The sequence below is a fragment of the Accipiter gentilis genome, chromosome 24 (assembly GCF_929443795.1).
Source record: "Accipiter gentilis chromosome 24, bAccGen1.1, whole genome shotgun sequence".
Taxonomy (NCBI): domain Eukaryota; kingdom Metazoa; phylum Chordata; class Aves; order Accipitriformes; family Accipitridae; genus Astur; species Astur gentilis.
The window spans coordinates 3,737,132-3,758,040 of record NC_064903.1 but is presented as its reverse complement, the minus strand read 5'-3'; the positions used below and the strand labels follow the sequence as shown (position 1 = coordinate 3,758,040).

At 37.2% G+C, this 20,909-nt stretch overlaps 1 protein-coding gene across 5 annotated transcripts in view; it reads left to right on the top strand.

Annotated features, from left to right (window-relative positions):
• ATRX (ATRX chromatin remodeler) overlaps positions 1 to 20,909 on the top strand; it is an 88,443-nt gene that overhangs the window by 49,131 nt on the left and 18,403 nt on the right. For all 5 annotated transcript variants that reach the window (XM_049827605.1, XM_049827606.1, XM_049827603.1 and 2 more), the window contains 10 exons: positions 2,864 to 3,010; positions 3,213 to 3,390; positions 8,736 to 8,873; positions 9,790 to 9,965; positions 11,978 to 12,095; positions 15,875 to 16,005; positions 16,301 to 16,389; positions 16,559 to 16,731; positions 19,127 to 19,280; positions 19,580 to 19,683. In XM_049827605.1, coding sequence (XP_049683562.1) covers positions 2,864 to 3,010; positions 3,213 to 3,390; positions 8,736 to 8,873; positions 9,790 to 9,965; positions 11,978 to 12,095; positions 15,875 to 16,005; positions 16,301 to 16,389; positions 16,559 to 16,731; positions 19,127 to 19,280; positions 19,580 to 19,683 — 1,408 coding nt within the window. The remainder of the gene's footprint in view (positions 1 to 2,863; positions 3,011 to 3,212; positions 3,391 to 8,735; positions 8,874 to 9,789; positions 9,966 to 11,977; positions 12,096 to 15,874; positions 16,006 to 16,300; positions 16,390 to 16,558; positions 16,732 to 19,126; positions 19,281 to 19,579; positions 19,684 to 20,909) is intronic.

Sequence of the window (20,909 nt, the reverse complement as noted above, 5' to 3'; positions counted from 1 at the left end):
CATTTGACAGATCTGCCTAGTGCTCTGGTGAGTTAGTGACTGGGACGTCTAGATCACGTTAGCAGCCAGCTTTTGTGCAACACTTCGTTCTAAATTCTTTCTTCACATGCTCCAAATATGGATGCACTTTACTCATTCCCTGGAGTGCAGTCTCTGTAGCATGGTGATGATGGTTCTCAAAGAGGTTATTTTCTTCCTACAGTGAGGATGGGATCCTCAAAAGCGTCTGTGAGGAAATGCCATTTCACCATCCTCTCTCATCTTGGTCAGTTGTGGTAGAAGCTTCCCCATTGGATTGGGAAGCCCTATCACTTGCCCTGAAGGCTCAAGATCTGTTCATTCGTAGAGAGGTCAGTATATCAACACAGTGAAATTCCAAGCTGTATGAAAGATGTCTCAACGTTTTTGTGCTGTAGCTAGATGCGTACTCTGCAAGTGACACCAGTCAGGTGTTATGACCTTGTTAGTCACTTAGCAAAGAGAATGCTGTAAGATCCTGTTGAACAAGCAGTTAGTCTTTGACGCCTGTGTGTTTGGAATGAGGTCTCTCAGTAGTTTTTACTCTCTGTGGTACTCGCATCTGCTTTGCCAGAGTCAGCACACCTGGACGCTGCTAGATAGCAGACTTGGCTTGGCTTGAAGTCTTCCATTATTATTTTTAGGGACTTGAAATACTCTCCAAGAGAAAATCTGCGGCGACATTCTAGCAGGAGGTATCTGTTACTCTTTGATAGCGTTAGCTGTGCCTTACTGGGTCAGATGGCTTCCGTATTCTTGTGTCTTCCTTCTAAACCATTGCTACCCAGGGTTCTTCAAAAAGTGAAGTTACATGAGAAATACCTAATCCTGCCCTCCTCTGACCTAATTCAGACAAATTTTATTTAGGACTTTCTGATCCTGAAAATCTTCTTTCCTGACCTGCGAATTGCAGGATATAGTCATGGAGAGCTTAGGCTGGTGTAACATCTTCAGATTCTTTAGATCCCCTAGATTCCTCTGCAAACAACAGGCTCGAGGGACTCAAGGGAAGCTTGTTTTTTGTGGTTTTCTGATTTTGGGGGTTTTCATGGGGTTACAGGGGGTTTTTTGAGTAACACAGAGCTGTGGATGATCAGAGGGACTGCGGTCATTCACTGTATGTACTGTTCACGTAAAACAAGCTGCAATCTTGGTTGTTTGCAGTGCACAGTATGTGGACAGTACATTTTTAAGAACTTCAGCTGCAGCGTATATAGCTCTGCTTTGCTTATGGAAGTTGGGGTGACAGGCACGATATTTTGACAATCTACAGTCCTATAGAAGAGGACTTCCATACATGCTTTGAAAAATCACCTTTGAAGAGTACATTATTACATGCTTAATTCTAGCTTAGGTGTTATGGTACTTCAGGAGTTAATTGTGCCTTTTACTGAAGATTTGCAGTGTCTTGCAGAACTGTTGTGGTTTAATGTAGCAATGCAGTCTAGGTGACTTTGTGTACTTACACTTTATACACTATATACTTTGGTGAAATACTTTGCAGCAGAAGGTATTTTTGTATGTGATCCAGATGTGTTTGTGACATTCGTTTTGGCTGTAACTTCTTGATAATCAAAGAAAGCCACAGTTAGAAATATGTATCAAGTATTTTTACAGCCAGTGTTTGTAGCTTAGGTAGTTGGTTTTTTCCGTACGTGGTCATTTGCCAGTCCTTCTATTGTAATCTGTAATGCCATTTGTTGTTTAGCTCTTAAAAGAGCTAAATCAGCAATAAGTTTTAGCAGACTTTGCAAACTGCAGAGAGGAATGTCATTAAAGTATCAGGGAAATAAGGCAATTCGGGACTCGCTGGCTGTCCAGGACATAGGACTTCTGTGATTAGTCTTCATGGGTAGTTTTTGCATGAACATGAGAAGCTTTTGTCTTGTTTACAAAACCACTAGTAATTCCTTTTGTATTGCAGTATCCGAAAGCAGTGTGTTGCCCAGTGTTGCAAGCATAGTTATGCACTTTGAAATTACTTTAAACGGTGTATTAAATCGGAGTTGCCAGATACCAGGGTTTGATCCGGAAGGAACTTTCCGGGTGTTGTACAGTTATATGGATTAGAGGGCAGTCTTCGCCATTAAAAGTCTGGTGTGAGAGCTGGAGCTGCCATGGGATCACTAATTCTTCTGCTCCTGGGTTTTTACAGGTTACCTCTAGTCCTGTGTTTATTTGCTCCTGCTCAAAAGCAGGCAGCCCAGCGGAGAAACACAGAGTGACACCAAAAGGTTTAAGTTTTTGGTTTTTTCCCAGGCCTCAAGGAGGTGTTACCATCTGCAACATATAGCTAGTCTGGCTACAGAGTGAATACTTGGAAAGCATTTCAATAACCAGCCTTAGAGCTCTTTTGAGAGAATTTGCCAATAAGTTGAAAAAAATGTGGAAAACCTTGATTTAAGACTGAAGTTTACTTTCAAGAAACTTGATGCCTTTATGAAGTCCAGAGAGGTGAACTTGCTTAAAGTTTGGGGCGAGTCTTGAGAGAAAGCTTAAAAATGACCCAATAGAAATTTTTAGTTTATGAAAATGATTGGTGAAATGTAAAGGGAGAGTTCCTTATATATGAAATTGTTCACCTATCTGCCACAATTCAAAACTGCCTGTATCTCAGAATGTGAAGCATGTATGCAGCCATGTAACACAGAGTAGTAAGTGTATGACTTCAAAATACATGTGTATTAATTTTTAAGCAGGGAGTTGTTTAACAAACAGAAAAAGAATGTTTGAGCAAGGCTGTTGTTGGTAAGTTCTAGATGTGAACATATATTTGTATGTTTCTTTCCTAGTGTTTAATGCTCAGTGTTTTATTTGGCATTTTGTCTGTTTTTCCCTCTTGCAGGTAGTAAGTTTTCTTCACACAGTCTTGCTGTGTGACAAGCTGGATTTTCGGACAGCTCTGGTAGTGTGTCCACTGAACACTGCCTTGAACTGGCTGAATGAGTTTGAAAAATGGCAAGAAGGTCTAGAAGATGACGAGAAACTAGAGGTATAAGGCTTAAAAAGAGTTCTTAAAACTGAAATAATGGTTTACATAGCTGGGAAGCTCCACCACTCAAAATATAGGCTAAGGAGTGCACTTTAAGTATGTGAAAAATCTACTTGCATTAATAAGTTTTAGGTATTTAAAAGTTACGCTAATGCTTCAGTATTTTAAGAGAAATTCAAGCATATTTTTCCCCCTTTGAAAGGTCTGTGAACTAGCAACTGTGAAACGTCCTCAAGAGAGAAGCTATATGCTCCAGCGTTGGCAAGATGAAGGAGGTGTGATGATAATAGGCTATGAGATGTATCGTAATCTTGCACAAGGCAGGAATGTGAAGAGTAGAAAACTTAAAGAAATATTTAATAAAGCTTTAGTTGATCCAGGTAAGTGAAAATTAATACAAGTATGCATTATATCTATTGTACTTCCAGGTTTACGTATATAAGCTAAGTAGTCTTGCAAACAGAAATCTGTTGGGCAAATAATTTTCCATAATAACGTTAGTAAGACTTTTCTTGGTTGTGTTTTGCTGAGTTACAGAAATGGTTGTTCAGAAACTACCCCGTCTGCTTTTGCAAATAGACTTTTCTACAGCAGTCTTTTCTATTAGATCAAATACAGAAATGACTGCTAGAATATATGCTGGAAACTTTTCCTAATAGGTACCTTGTTTGCTAGCATTGCTTTCTTTGCAAGGTAATTTGAAGTGACTCTGTTGAGAACCTAAGGTTATTTTAATCTGCTGATTTGTTACAACCACGGGCTGTTTTGTCCTTGATAGAAATCTACTGTTACGGGAGCAACTACAGAGGAAAAATAGTTGAGAATGTACCATAGAAGTGTGAGCAGACAAATGTTAATTAAGTGCTAATTAAATGATTGCAGATAAAGCACATGATTCATTTTTTCAGTCTAAGAAACGAATGTCTGATTTAAGCTCAGCTGAACTGAGCAAACTTATGTAAGCACTTGAAAATATTCCAAGTTGGTATAAGCAATTTATCAGGTGGTCACCAAAAAGAACTAAACATTTTAGGATTAGCAAGTTTCACCAAAATAGCAAAATTTTCCTACAAGTTCTGGACTAGCAACTGATATCTGAAAACAACTTATGGTTATGCAGGTTGCAGTATACTTTAAACCCCGTTTTTAAAAGGTATCTTTGCCGTAACTTTGATATTTCTCTTTAAATTGAGAATGCTTATATGGTAGGTAGGGTAAATGGTTGCTTTGATTCTGGAGGTAGGTTTTCTTGGGTTTTAATTAATTTGGCCGGACTTTAGGTTCCTTGACAGTGTGGCTGATTTTCTTTTCTTTTTTTTTTTTTTTTTTTTTTTTTCCTTTCCGTATTGATGAAATACAGCATTGGTCTGGTTTATAATTGTATGTGGTGAGCTTGATTTTGTGAAGTTTCAAATAATAGTAGGGCTGTGAATGTTGTTATAACGGGCAAAGGGATTCTTCTAATGCGAAAAATAACTTTGTGATTATCAGTATTGGCCAATTGGAATTGGCATCTCCAGCTCTGCAGAAAGCCTGTTTGAGCAGCTAAAACATTAATTAATTTTCTGCCAGTTCAACTCACTAAATCACATAATTGCTGTGGAGCCAGAGAAGCTCCAGTACAGTAGCTGATGAACTCTTTTTGTGACCATGTTGAATCCACATGCATTATTTAAGCAATGAAGGAAATGCACTTCTTGCTGGTGGGTTTTCTGACTCCTATTAATGCTGCAGTTACTAAAACCAAAACAAAATAAAAAAAGAGGGGGATGGGGAGGGAACCCTGTGCTGTCAGTCTTACTCTGTATCTGATTTGCTCAGGATATTGCATTTGTTGAGAATGTTGCCAGGAAAGTCAAAGCTAGAGAAGAAAAGGTGTGAACTGCTGTCTTGAAGTAGTGGTGACAAGACAGCAGCCTGACAGAACAGTAGTTTTTGTGTTCAGTGGATCTTGTTCTGGTGCAGTACTGAAATGAAATGTTATATACTCTTACAGTGATTGATGTTTGTGGGTTTTTTTCCTTATGGAAAGTGTAAAGGAGGCTAAACATAGGGGTTGTTACCATGTGTCTTTATAGTAATATTGTCCCTTCCTTCATGGATTTGTGTTTATGTAACTTCAAAAATAATGGACTGTGGAGTGAGGTGGCGTGTTGGGCATGCAATTTTGTGGAGGAGGTGGTGTCTTGTGTAACCTTCCCTGTCCCATATCTTGTGAATCTCTTGTTTTTTACATCCTGCTTACAGGTGTGGTTCTGTTCTACTTCCAAATCTCTTCAGACAGCTTAGGACAACCTGACAGAGCAGTGTTTGTGATAAGGTTATTGATTTCTGTAGATTTAATCAAGTTCAGAAACTGCAACCCATTGAGCCTTGTAGGTTTTGAATAATTTCATGTGAACATGGAACTCCCTGTTTTACTCTCTTCTTGGATGAATTGGGACCATGAGGAAAACTAACCTTGAAATAACTTTATAATTATTTTTACATTGCTTCACATCTTTCTCTATTTTAACTAATTACAAAAAGACAGAAGTGTTCATATGTTGTTATCCATTAGTTTTTGGAGACATTTGAATTGGCTAAATTGATGAGAAGTGTCTTGCAACAATCATTATTTGTTGCTATCTTTGTGAATTAGAGCATTGGTAATATAGCAGGCTGCCAGTAAAAGAGTTATGAAGCTATGTGCTGGCTTACTGCTGTGACTGTAAATAGGAAAGCCTTTGCCTCTGGGAGCATTTTTAATTTAAAAAGTTGCAAATTTGGTATTTGAGCGATAATTTAATGATATGTGTCTGGTTAAAATGAATACCGCTAGGGTAGACATTTTCTATAGCAGAAGCCTGTATTGCACTGTATACTACGGAAGAGCGGACCGGAGAGGGAAGGTTTAGCCAAAGTTTATGGGTGGAGAAGTGATTTCATTAATTAACTAGCTCTGCTATGTGAAATAATAGCAGGATTATATACGCATGCAGAGCAACAAATGGTTTCCCATAATGCTTTGTGGAACTGATGAAATGCTGTTGGGTTTATTGATAGCTGTTGTGCTTTGCTTGCAGCATTTCAATAACTTTGTCTTTTTTTACTTGTTGCTACTAATAAAAATTCCATTACTGTTTAACTTGGAAACTGCTCTTTAATTGGCAGTTGTGTAAAGCAGACTTATGTTCTTGTAGACTTCAGAGGAAGAGGAGAACTGTGTGTATATCTATATATCTATCTCTGAGTATGTTTTACGTCTATCAGTATATTAATGTGCAAGTACTGTAAGAAGGATAAGATGAAGACTATGGTCTTTGAGGAAAGATGGAAGGAGCAAGGCTTTTTAGCCTAGAAAAAAGACAACTAAACTGACAAGAGCTGTTTACTGAAAGGACCATTACCAGTTGTTTTTTACATCAGTTGGAAAAAGGAAAAGGCAGAGTTTATTCTGATTTGCAGCAGAGATAATTTAAATAAGATATTATCGCAGTGTTTTAGCAAGAGGGAGAGGTCATGGAGTTTCCTACTTCTGTCAGGGAGGATACGTACCTTTCTCATAACTCTTTTCTCTGATAAAGAAAATGGACTATCTGACCCCTTGAGGTCCCTTTAAGTTTTACATTCCTTTATAATATTTTGAGAAATGTTCTGTCCATAATGAATTGCATTCCTGTTTTTTAAGAACGAGTTAAAAACCCACAAATATATGAAAAACCCTGCCACTGAATTGTAGCCAGGATGTTAGTTCAATATACCAATGGTACTTGCCTGCCAAACAAACCATGAATAATTTTACAAAGACAGTTTTTTCATATTTTTACTATCATTCACTTACTCTACACAACAGTTTTTGAGGTGGGTTTTTTTTGTTTTGTTTTTTAACTAACCACTTCATGTTAATCAATCAGTCTTTATTGAAACTGATTTCTGGGGTATTTGCACAATTTTGATTGCTGTCTATCATTAAAACTTAATTATCCTTCTTCTCTAATCTACTTTGATTCCGATTGTGAACATAATGTAGTAGACCAAATCTGTTTCTGAGAATGATACTTTAATGTGCAAGCTGTCACATCTGGTGGGGAGATATTGCAAATCCTTGCAAATGCTTCAGTTCTAGAAGATGGCTCCAAACCATCCCAGTAGTACTGTACACTGCATGAATAGCTGCTTGCAAGATCCTTACTCTTCAGGAAGTACTAGAATGAGGACTAGAGAAAGGATCTGTCACTATTAAGAGGTGTTTGCCTAAAATTAAAGTAAGGCTTTGTGTGTAGCCACTCAGTGTTTTGCATGCTGTCAAAACTGGGGAAAGTACAAAAGTTGTGAAATAATATGGGAAAATGTTTCTGTGGCAGGTGTTAAAATTCAGAAATAAGTAGGCTTAGACAAGTCTTAAGTATGTTGGGAATTCATATGTGGATTTTCATAATTGTCTTCTAGACTTAGTTAAAAAGACTTTTTTTTTCCTGCTTGGAAAAAGTATCTTGATGCCTTTTCTGTTAGCATTTAAGATTCAGATCACTTTTTGACACTTAGAATGGCATGACTAAGATGACTGGCACTGGCATTAAATCATGCAAGTGGTCGAAGGTGCGACTGATTCTCTGTTATTGATCACTGTCGGAGAGTTAATTTTCTTCTTTACAAGGCAGTTTAGAGTTAGTCTGAGGAAAACTGTTCTTGGTAAATGTTATAAAAGATTAGATTGTCCTAGCTGATAAATACTCCTTTGGCACCTAAAATATCAGCCTTTTTAGAGCTGAATAGATGAAGCCAGCTGATGGCTTTGTATAGCATTTTTCAAAGGTGCGTAAACTTGACTTCAGTTGACTTCATGGCTGATAGTACTGGAATTGATGTAAGGCTTAGATCTGGTAAAACATTCATTCTAAGTTACTGGTTAGGTTATAGAATATCTGTTACTTCTCCTTTCAAGGAAGGAGCTTCCAGAAACTGCCCCAAATCTCAAAACCATTAGGGTGTGTAAGTCTGTTTTACCAAGTTTGGTATTCTTTATCTTAAACCCCAAATTTTAACACTTAATAATTTTATTGGAGTTCCTTTGCATACCGTGGAAATGTATTGTGGTGTGGTTTTGACATTCCCTGTGCAACTTGCCTAAGATAGCAGTCTAGAATCCTTGGGTTTGTCTTCTGGAAGAAGACAGAGGACATTTCTGTGGTGACTTGCAGCTACAAGGTGGCAATTCACTTGTCTATAATTCAAATCAGATTTGCTTGTGCCTTATCTTAGATAAGACTTTTGATGGCACTGTTTACCCCTATTGATACTGACCTGTTGCCTTAATGAAAAATTACTGGTTACCTGATTTTTTGGTTTTCTTTAGAATTGACCGAGCACCAGTAGATGGCAACCTAAGCTGGATTTAAGGAACAGTTTTATGAAGTTTTGACAGGGTGAATGTAGATGTACACACACTAGCTGCATGGATGGATAATTTTTACAGGAATATACTGCAAAGCTGTATTTAATCCTTCCATGAAGACTTCACAAGCAACAGCCTGTAGTTTACCAGAATGGCTACTGTAAATGCTTGTGCAAAGTCTGAGTGAGAACCTTAATGGTGCCAAAAAACCCCCACCACAAAACACACACAAAAAAGTAAAAAAAACCCACCTTAATAGCATTACTAGAACAAATTTTGGATTCTTTAGGCGGCCAGTTTCTTTGTGGTTATAAAAGATGGAAGAGTTCTAATATTATTTCTTTCTAGGCCCCGACTTCGTGGTTTGTGATGAAGGGCACATACTAAAAAACGAAGCATCTGCTGTTTCTAAGGCAATGAATTCTATTCGGTCTAGAAGAAGAATAATTCTCACAGGAACACCACTGCAAAATAATCTTATCGAATGTGAGTAGTTCTCTGGTTTAAGAAGTGTTTATTTCCTTGAATATACTTTTGCCTTTCAGCAATGTATAGGTAGATTTAGTTTGATTAGAAGAAAAGAATTGGATACAGTGAAGCTGTTTGCTGGGTTTCTATATCTAAAAAAAGCCCTAACATTCTGGTTTTGCATTTTGCATTTAACTCATTGTCTCAAGAAGTGGCTCCATGATGGTTTAAGCCAAATTAAAATGAAATGTGTTGGGAATCTGGCATATCCTCCATCCTTTCCCTTGCCTTACATACATCTGATTCCTCAAGGAGCCTGTATGAGGAGTGTCAGAAAATTAACAATGCAGAAATGAATAACTTTCTGACAGTTTAGTTCCTTGATCTGGCTAACCAGAGGATCAGATGAGTCTCAGCATGTCAAAAGAGGAAGGGAGAGAATATTTAGAGGAGTAATGGGTGGACCAGGTCTTGTAGCCACATCAATTTAAATTATTTTAAACCATTGTAGAGCGGTGTTCTTAGTGAACTTACTAAACAGTGATTTATGTTACTGTCTTGGGAATTGCATTCTAAACTAGTTGTAACATTTCTTCTGTTTGTTAATATGCTGTAATGTTTTTTCCTATTGATTAATATGCTTTTGAATCTATTTAAAAATCTTTACAAATACGATGTTGTTATATGATGGCTTTGGTGTACAGCAGCTTTCAAACTTTGTGTAACAAACACGATGAGGTAGCTTTAAATCTGACATTAAATTTTGAAGTTACCTGTGTGCCTAGAGTATGCGTCAATTTAAGATGCCCTTTCTGGAAAATGTTGCGGTGGTTTGCTCTTGGTTTTAGATACAACACGTTTATTTTCTGTTAGAATTAATCCCGGTACTTTACTTCCCATTTTCAACAACTCAAGTCTGATCATTTTGTCCTAGATCACTGCATGGTTAACTTTATTAAGGAGAATTTGCTCGGATCAATTAAGGAATTCCGAAATCGATTTATAAATCCAATTCAGAATGGTCAGTGTGCAGACTCTACTCTGGTAGATGTCAGAGTAATGAAGAAGCGTGCACATATTCTCTATGAGATGTTAGCTGGATGTGTTCAGGTAAGAACAGTTTTACTATAACTAATTACTTGAATTAGCTGCAGGGAGGGGGAGGAGTTACTTCATCTCATTCTGATAAAAGCATTCAAAGGCCTGTAAAGTTGCTATTTGAGAGTTCCATTGAATCCAGCTATTACTTTTGACTTAAATATTTTCACTATTTACTATATCTCTGCATTATTTATTGTGACTAGAAAAACTTAGAAAAAAATTCATAGCTTTTATCCAAATGTCAGTGTATCCTAAGCAGGACCTACACATATATTGGAGAATACAGCTGTTTTCCTGCTAGGAGACTAGAGAATTTTATGGTAGAGTAGGACGTAAGCTGCTTTGAAATATTCTCTTTTAATTCAATATACACATTTAAAGAATACACATTTTAAAACTCAACTGCCTTAAAAACTGCACAAAAAGTTGGTGATCCATAGTTTGTCATTTGGCTCTGAATTCCTACTTTTTCTGATTGGTGAGAATCAGAACAGTGGGGAAGAGGAGAGAAGGAAGATTAATCAGGTCCAAAAGGGTGAAGAACTTTATCTTAAAGACCTTGAATGAAAAAACAACCCAAAACTGCCTAGATTTCCAGAATGAGGGCTGGATTCCTTGCTCTTTAGTTAACCTGCTATGGTATTGCACCTCGTGTGCTATCAGCATGATGTTACTGCTCTTCTGCTTTATAAACCCAGGCCCTGGCAGCCTGATCAAAGGTGTGACACTCTGTAAGCACTAAGTGCCTCTTCCTGTCTGTAAGTTGTTGGTAATTGATTAAATAGTCCAAGTGGGCATGAGCTGGGTGAAAGGGTTATAGTGGGATAGTCCCACAAGCAGATACTACTTAACTTCTCCTCGAAAGGGAAAAAAAAAAAAAAAAAAGTTTATGGCAGTGTGTAAGGCTGGTAAAGGACCACCTATCATAAAATTACGATCGTGGAAATATGAATAGTAGTGAGAGGATAGCATATGTAACTCTACACATCTCTACAGCAGTACAGGAACACAAACTGAAAGAGAGAATGAGAAGAGGAACGTAAATAGCAAGTAAATCTTACGTGCCTTCAGATGCTGGGCATCCCATGTTTGTGCAGCATCAGACGGAGCCCAGATGGATTTTTTTTCTCAGCATGGTGCACAGAGCAGATCCTGTCTGTAGAGAGCAGCTCTCCCTTTTGTTCATTCAAGCTACTATATCATTTCCTTAGAAGAAAGCAACTCTGTTCCTAAAGGATGTTCTCATGAGAACTTGTTGCTGTACTTCTAGATAACAGCAAGGCCATGCAGGTGGTGTAATCACCAGTACCAAGTGGGAGCTGCCTGCAGGCTCCTCTGTTGCAGTGAGCTGGCTGAGGTTATCTTGCAGGCAAGGAGTTTGTGCAGCACAGCACAGGCAGGTTAGCTCTGATGAAGGTCACTTCACTCCTAAATGTGCAGCGGTCTCTCGCTCAGGATCAATACACTGTTCACCATTTGGATGAAGGGGTAGGTGAAGTGGACTAGCGTACAAGTCAAAAGAAGGAAAAAAAAAAAAAAAAAAGTAGATTTTGCATTGCCCCGAGCAAGTGTTCAGAAACTATGTACTCTGAAACAGCAAATGGTTAACCTGAGTTTGAGTGAGTTCATCTGTGATACAAACATTGATACTAGCTGCTTGACCTACCCTCGCTTTCACAAAAAAAGGTTTTAGTATTTTAAAAAAAACCCACAAAAGTAGTTACCAGAAGAGCTACTGAAGTTGCAGTCAACTTTGCAAGGACTTGGAACAGGGACATGGGGTTAACGGATCATATACTTTTGACTAGACAACCGCATTTACTAGGTAAGATGGGCTTCTGCAGACAGTGCCTGTAATTGGATTGTACTTAGTTGGCTATTTTTTTCCCTTTGTGGTTGGGAAGGCATCTGAATCATTGTAATTTATGCATGGTGCTTTGTTGTTTAAGATGCCAGAAGTTCTTAAGCTCTCAGTTGTCTTTCATGTTTAAGTGACTGAAGTATTGTTTGTAAAATTACAGAGGAAAGATTACACAGCATTAACAAAGTTCCTCCCACCAAAATACGAGTATGTTCTAGAAGTTCGAATGACACCTATTCAGTGCAAACTCTACCAGTACTACTTGGATCATTTGACAGGTATGTGCCTACAATTCTCTCAGGTAACAAGATTGATGGTCATTTAATAAGGCACTTTTTGCCATACTTGGTAGGTTGGGGGTTTTTTTATATGTATTACTGACTCTATGGATGTATTTTTCTGCTTCCTGTGAGATTCACCTTAGCTCTGAAACTTGAATTATAGCAAAATATTTTTTTGAGGAATAAAGCTTACATCTTTTTAACAGTGATCCACCTTCAGGTTTTGGTTCATCTCTCTTTTCTTCCTTTTTCTAAACATAAAATGTAGTTGAGTTAATGTCTTACTTTTCCAAGAAACAAGATATTGACTGTAAGACCGGATGAAGAGAAAGCAAAGTTGAGATGTACTGGTGTAAGCACGTTGCCAAGCCTTGCAGTTGCCTTTTGTCGTTACACTAGCTGTTATTTATCAAATATTGGCTCTTTTGTGGAACTATCTCTTTCTTTGTTCTCGAAACCCACAAGTCTGGTTTTCACAACGACCGTGCTTTTAATCAGCTTTCAGTGGGGTCTTGACTGGTCTGTCTTGGGGACGTGCATCTTCCCAATAAAACATAATTTTTTTTAATAGAAAAGGTGTAGAAGGAAAAAAACCCCACAACCCCAAAATGTGTTACTGTGTGCTGCTGTGCTGTTCACTTCTATTAGAGATAAGCCACTGCAGCTTGTAGTTGTAGTCTGTCAAGGTATTGGAATATCAACACTTCTAAACGATATACACGTATGTACCACATAGACTATTAGAAAGGTAATTTCAAGAAACTCTTAGTGAGGTTTTCTGTATCACCGTGCTTCATGCAGCCAGATTCCTCAGCAGCAGTTTTTGGGTTCTGGAAAAATTCTGGGTTTTTTAAAAACACCGTTTGTAATGGTTAACTTAATGATCAGGGGTTGAATTTCATAGTCAAGAATATTTAAGGCAGTGCTGATAGGATTTTGTCTAAAGCTTGAAGCATGTATTCACTTTTAGCAGTGATTACAAAATGTACTATATCATTTGTTGTGCGAGTTCATTTTATTTTTTTTGCACTTGCTAAGCCACCTGTCTGAAAATCCCTATTTGTTGCTGATGGATTTTTTTGTTTTTAAACTATATTTTTCTATTCTGGTTACTCTCCCAAGTTTAATTACAAGAGAGATTAATTGTATCTCAAATTAAGCTGGTTTATAGCAGTATGAAATTCACTGTGTTATCTTAATGACTTTAGATTCTGGATAGTGTAGTTTGTGATCTCCTAGATAAACTGCCAGCTAGACTTCATTTCCACGGTTCTGTTGTCTCTTGCCTCTATTTGGTTAAGTTATAGAAGGAAAGACTTTTGAAGGACCAGTGAAAGTAATTTCACTTCTACGGATACCTCCAGTAATAACTGGATCCCTAAATGCCAACTGCCCACTTTGCCCTTCTACCCTAAAGGAGTAAAAACGTTTGTGTTTTATTTTAAAAAAAATAATAAAATAACCAAAACAAACACACACACCCCCTTCTTACATTAATAGAACTTCAAAACAGTATATAAATAAGCGCAAACTTTCATGTGTCGTGCTGATTCCTGATTAGTTCTGTACTGCAGTCTGTTCTGTGTTGGCTGTTCTTTATATAAATGTTCTGAAAAGCAGGATATTTGTGTTCTCTTTATTTCTGCATCATGCTAAAAGCCTTCCAAAGGCTAGTAGCTTAAAAATGATAAGCATTAGCTATTTACTTTACAGGCATGCATCTGAATGATTTAGGCTACATCTCTGAAGCTCTTCAGAGGAACTTTTTAATCACAACAGTTACGGTAGTTTGGTAGGTTATCTTTGGCCTATTTCCAATACAGGGTGGGGCTGTTTTTGTAATTTCAGACTCTCCCAACACTGGCTTTGTTGGTCTGCCATGCTTTTGGATAGCAATGTAAATCTTTTGCAGATCATTGATTAGCATAAGAGCTAGTGCTGTATCTTTACAACTGTTTTTCTCTTACTCTTAATGGAACTCATTACGTACAGTGGCTTTCAATACTTCCTTTTTTAATAAAGCAGGCAGCAGATAAGAGGAGGTAGACCGTAGTCTAGTGTCTGCTGGGGAAAGGTTTTCTGTCTGGCTGGCAAAAAGACTATGACAGTGAGCTTCAAATTTGCTACATTGTTGGAGCCATTAGTTTATTAACAGGTTATACGTGTAACTAACTGTAAGAAAATGCACTGCCTATCAGGTAGTTTAATTAATCTGCCTAGACTTTAAGAGCTCAAGAAAATTATTTGAGTTTAGCTAAGTTTGCGTTTGTCAAAAGGAGTTGTACTGTTTATGACTTACCAGCCCTTTGTGGGGTGCTTAAACTCCCTAAACTGGTAGAAAGCATTATCTGCTTTCTCTGTCTTCGTTTTGGGTTAGTGTCCTGCCAGTTTGGTCAGCTCAGTCAGTGCCAGAGACAATTTGAGGAAGAAGAGGGAAAACGAGAAAGGAAAGACAAATGGCCTCTTCTAGAGGAGAAAAAGCTGTCTAAGCTAACCATGACTCAAGTCTTCAGAGCAAATCTCTGCTGGTTGCTGATGCCCCCATTAATTCTTTGCATTACTTTTGTATTTCAAAAGAAGGCAATGTGCTTTCTGATTTTCATTAAATAAAGAAGGGCGTCTTGCTACTGGAGATAAATTATGGAAGGGGAATTGCTGCTTCTTGACTGAAAATTTTTAAAATTATGTTTTTCTGTGCACTGTAACAGGCACAAACTAAAATAGCCATTTCAAATGCAATTTTACCAAGTTTTTCCTTCATTTAATGAAAGTGATACATGTTTTCTTTCACTTCTGTAATATAGAAAATTAAAAAGTCTATAGGACTTGTTAAGCTGAAACTTGTTAACAGCAAGTTTCTCTGTGATGTTAGCTCAGGTTTAGGGAAGTCAAATCTAAGAATTTCTGTTGTCCTTACAATTCCATTTCCCAGAGTCACAGGGGAGCACAAATGGGAAGATACCCGAAGCTGTTGTATGATTAAAACATAGCAAGAACTTGCTTTGTTAAAATATTTATACTGTGTAGACGATTACTGGGATTGTCTTGTGCATTGAGCAAACGCACTGAACAAGCTTTGTGCCTTTTTTGCCGTAGACATTTGATGATTGTGATGCAATAAATGCTATTTTCTTGCAGGTGCACATGCCTTAAGTTATGCATATAATAAATATGAAAAACAATCTGTGTCAAGAACCTGAAGTTAATGTGCTGCTTAATGAGAAATTGCAACTACAGAAAAAGAAATTTAATTCTCTGAACATTGTACTACTTTGCACTGATTAGTGCTTGGACAATGAAAAAATAGGCTAGGCTAGGCTTTTTTTAGATTCTTTATTGTAACAAAATACTGCAGCATTGCAAGTCATTAAATAAAGGTAGCTCAAAATAGTAAGCTAAATTCATTGAAACCTAAAGGCAAATTTTATTTTGTGTATTCTACCTCGGACTGCTCTTACAAAACCTAAGTAGACATGACTGTCCTTTTAAGACGATTTGGATTCATTCCTATACTGGGGAGAAATGTGGTTTTTACGTAAAAATGTAATCATGTTTCTCATTATCAAGAAAAAGGGGGAAAATCTAATTTTGACAACTTTAACTAGGAAAAAAATGCCTGTGACTCAGTAATTTGACCTCTTTTACAAGAGACGTTACAATATGATGAGCATCTGGAAAGAACACTCAGTACTGCACTAACGGATTGTTCAAAGGGGGAACAGTATGTGGCAAACTTACTTCAAGGTTTCATTCTAAATCCTGAACTTTATTGTCAGGTGTAGGTAGTGGCAATGAAGGTGGAAGAGGCAAAGCTGGAGCTAAACTATTCCAGGATTTCCAGATGTTGAGCAGAATCTGGACTCACCCTTGGTGTTTGCAGCTGGACTATATTAGCAAAGAAAATAAGGTAAATTAGATGTATCAAAATACTCTCTACTGAGAAGTTTCCAAATAAGCTTTGCCAAATGCTAGGTAAAGTTTCGTCAAATTAATGGAAATCTTTGTTGCTGTGGGGTAATTTTGCTGCTGTTTTTGTCATGTTTTTGTTTCTGGGTATGTTGTCATCCTTAAAACATTTTGTAAGGCCAACCCTTTGTAGAACTTATCATTGTTTAAATGAAGAATAAGCAGATGGCTAAAGGTTTAATAAAAGCTTCTGGATGAGCATACTTAATAAAATTTCTGTTTTTTTCTCTTTTGAGGGCTATTTTGATGAAGACAGTCTGGATGAGTTCATAGCTTCAGATTCCGATGAAACTTCAATGAGCTTAAGTTCTGATGATTATGCAAAGTAATTGAGCTTTTATTTGTTGTTATTTGTTGGATTTCTTTCCCTAATAGAACTTAAGTGATTTCCGTGAAAGTGAATGTTTATTTTTTATTTTACATATCTGTTAGAAAATGTTCTCTAGCAGTAGAATTTTTCAAAAATAATGCGGTGTATAATGTTACCTTTCTAGGAAAAAAAAATCCAAGGGGAAAAAAGTGAAGAAAGAGTGTAGCTCAAGTGGAAGTGGCAGTGATAATGATGTTGAAGTCATTAAAGTCTGGAATTCAAGATCTCGTGGAGGTGGAGAAGGAAATGCAGAAGAGCTTGTAAACAACCCTCCATCTGTTACAAAATCAGACGAAGGTGAGTATAATATACAAGTAAATATAATACAAGGTAGCTTCATGTTGCGAAAGGCCATTTGAGAGGGCTGTCAGGTGTTCTGCTTTGTTGCAAAATGGCAAGTTCTGTAATTCCTTCCCTGAGCTGCTTCTATGCTTACAGCTCCCGCTACGTCTAATAATATACTTGTCCTGGAGAAACAAGGGGCAATGTGGAACTCGGGGGTCTTGTGGCAGGGAAGCTGCACAGTTAATTTTTTCAATTCATAAGTACAAAACGATACAAACATAACAGAGGAACTATGGTGCTTTTTATCTCTTTTTAAATGTATTGGTGAAAGATTAAGAAATGTGCATGTCGTTTGTTGTTACACCTGGAATTTGAAATGGATGTTGAGCAAGCAGCTATAATGCAGCAAGAATACGAGACCTTTTTAAAGATTGTTATTCAAGTTACTTCTATCTGTACATTTCATTTTTGGCTTTTCCTTTAATAATCTAGCTTTTCTCTTGCATTTAGTATCATAGAGCTAGTTTTCTGATTGTATAATGTATTATGTGTCTAATCACTTTCCCTAAATAAATAATTTTGGGGGACAGTTAAGGTGAGAATTTTGGTTTGGTTTTTTTTTGGTCCCCATCCCAATGATGAACATATTGTAAATGTGTAAGGGGAAGAGTGTGAGAGTATGTGTGTAAAACACGCACAGATTAAATGTATTAAAGTAATTGCTTGCATTACAGGTAGGATGACTTTCTGTCTCTGGATCACTTAAATGTTTACCTCTTTCAGGCAGCCTTGTTCAATTTAATGTAGGTACAGAATTTCTAAATAGACATTTGATGCTGCACCAGACGAGGTTTGCAGGCAGACTTTCAATCTCATTGCAGCTGTTGGGGGCCCTTCTGCAAAGTTTAGGGATGAAGATAGAAATAGATAGGTGGTGTGTGTAGGATTTTCCCACAGCACATCGAGATCTCTTATTTGTTCATTCTTCACTTGTTCATTCTTTGCTCTGGTATTGAAAAATAAATTCTTTAAAAGCTTGTATGAAGGAAGGCTGAAATGTGAGTTCTGTGAAGATCACTTCTATCTTGCACCTGAAATGTACTGGTGTGTCACAACTAATTTGCGGAAAATACAAATGTTTTGAATTCTTCATGAGATAGAACACTTCTGCTATGTAAGTAAATATTTCGGTAGATCAGAGTTTTTATGTGATAACAGTTAGTGTTAGAAATCTAATTAATCAATTTTTATCACTAATGCAAAGGAGGTTCAATTGAAGATCATAGAAATATCATAGAAGAAATTAAGTAATGTAAATCAAGATAATTCATGGTTCTTGTCTGCCTTTCTTGTTTTGATTATAATGCTGAATACATACTTTCTCCTGGTTTAATTCAGAATAAACATAATGGGAGTGTTGTTAAAGGTTGGCACCATCTGGATCTGACACTTCTGAGTGGGTGATACAGACCCCAACAGACTTGTTTTGCTAGGTGCATAGTTATTTCAGTGTATTTTTACAATGACAAACCGAATTTTGTAATTCGTTCTAGTACTTCCGTATTATTAAGGGGTTAAGTCAAATTAACAAAATTAACTTATAAGATAGTAGCTTGTTAAAAATAGGATTGTTCCCATGTATGTATTTTACAGGTTTAGTTAGTGTAATGGTGTGTTAGCAGATGAGCAGACAAGAAACTTCCTTAAAGAACTTTGCAAAAAGGCAAAATATGATGGTGGAATTTGGTTTGTTTTTTCCCTCTATTGTAAATTAATAAAAAGGTGGTGTGTAGGGGTTTTTTTCCCCATATATGCTAATGTTGTCTTCTAAATTAGCTTAGGGAAAAAAAATCTTAAATCTGAGCCTAACAGAAGTAAGAGGAGATGGTTTACAGGTTTCATCTTAAACACCTCTACTATTGTACCATTGGAAACTTTCTTCCAGAGAGTTCATCTTGATAGATGAACTAGGTAACCCAAAAGACCACTCTCTTTCTTTTTCCAACAATTTCAGATGTTTGTTTGAGATTGAAATAATTTTCTTTATGGAAAGCTTCTTTTCAATGGCTGTAACATTTATGGATGAGTTTTCAAACATGTGTACTTGTTGGAAACACAGCTGTTAAGTACTGTTGGGGAAAAGATGGAGATAGAACTATTTGTCCAAATATCCTGCAACACAAAAAGGGGATTTTTGACTCTTATTGATGACCTGTGCTATTGATAACTGCTAATCTGGTAGCTGCTAATAGTACAAACACTATTTTTAATTTGCCCGTTTAACTTTTTTCATACCAGTTAAGCCTAATAACGAGGAAACAATTCTGTAGTTCGGACATTACAGAGCATTTAAACGGAGACCATGTTTCTATCTTTTAAATCTTTTTTTTAATTTTTTTTTTAATAGGCAAAGCTACATCCTCTTCCAATCCTGGTAGCCCAGCGCCAGATTGGTACAAAGATTTCGTCACTGATGCAGATGCTGAAGTGTTGGAACATTCTGGGAAAATGGTGCTTCTCTTTGAAATTCTTCGAATGGCAGAGGAGCTTGGAGACAAAGTGTAAGTCAGTTCTGGAAATACCTCTAATGACCTTACGAATTTGTTAGTCTGACAGTCGTCTTCATTCAGTCTTCATAACGCTGTAGCTCCGTTTTCTGAAGCAAATGTGCATGCTATATTCATTTTTATCAGTGAGTTTTCGCATACATCCAGGTACTCCATCGAAGTCTTTCTCTGTGTCTAGAAAGGCTGTTTGTTTCAAAGGTAGTATCGGAGTGAGGAGGGAAGACAAGTAAAGTGCTACAATAATTAAAATAACCTCAGAGGTGAATTTTGTGTTTCCCTGTTTCTGTTTTCAGCCTTGTGTTTAGCCAGTCCCTGATATCTCTGGATTTGATAGAAGATTTTCTGGAGCTGGCCAACAGGGAGAAAACTGACAAAGAGAAGCCTCCTATTTATAAAGGTGAGTGTCATCTTGAACAATTGCAAAGCTAGTAACTCTTTTACAAGTCTCTATTCAGTCCAAAGTGAATGGATTTGAAGTAATTGTTTTCATTAGAAGTATTGTGTGCTCTGTACTATTCCTGATGTTGGCAGGATTATTGGTCTCCTTTGCAGGTGGTCTCTGCTATTCCATTATGGACTCTTGCTTCTGATTTCATTCTGTATCATCTGTGCTTAATATAGCCGAAGCAGATTAAATGTTCACCATCTGAAAGGAGAGAAGGCATTTTGTTAAATTCTGTACGACAGTGATGTTATATGCTGATGCATGGCAAATTCTGATCCTTCCTACTGGGAGAGGGATAATGAAAGAAAATTAGACTACTTTAAAACATTGTGTAGAACATGCAGAATGTGAATTTAGGCTTTACATGTGCTGCAGTAGATTGTTTTATTTTCATAAGCAAAGTATTGAACTAATTATTATCTTAGTGATGCTCAAATGGCGAGGAATTTCTCACTAGCCAGCCATGTCCTCTGCATAGGATGTTTCTTCTGTTTACTCTGTGAGATCCTCCCAGAGCTCCTAATGATGCAGTTCATCTTTATGTGAAGTTTCAGTTCCCGGTACGCGTTGATTGAAGAATTCCTTTGAATCTCCCGTTCCTCTCAGATACCTTATTTCTAAGCGTAAACCTGTTGAACAGTTGCATAAGAGAAATGTGGCTTAGCAATACCAACACCATAGTTAGATGAAGATCTCTGGTATCTCTCTCTCTCAGATTTATTGTTTCTGGCTGTTGATTCCTTAGCTTCTGAACATTTGTCATCTTCAGATGTTACGAGCTGTCTGTATTTTATGGAGTTTGTGCCTTTAGTCTGAGATAATGTTTTAAGGGGTGTGGGTTTTTTTCATTTGTGGTAATTCTTTTCATAAGCAATTCGACTATGTATCATAGCAAGACTCACCGTGTAGAGACCTTCCTGACATAACTCAACAATCTGTTTCTTGTAATTGATTGTATTGAGCAGTGCTGTCTCCTAAAAATGCTATTTTCTTTAAAGTTGGTGGCACAGTGGGGTTCATTTTGTGTGCATATACCTTGATGGCAAAAAAAAATGGAAGGTCACTTGTGAACTGGGGGGAGAAGAAAATCTATCAGCTATAATTATGGGGTTTTTCCCCCACCTGTCAAGAAGTAGCCATAACTCACAGGGTAATTAAACTCAAAAAGATTTTTCTGA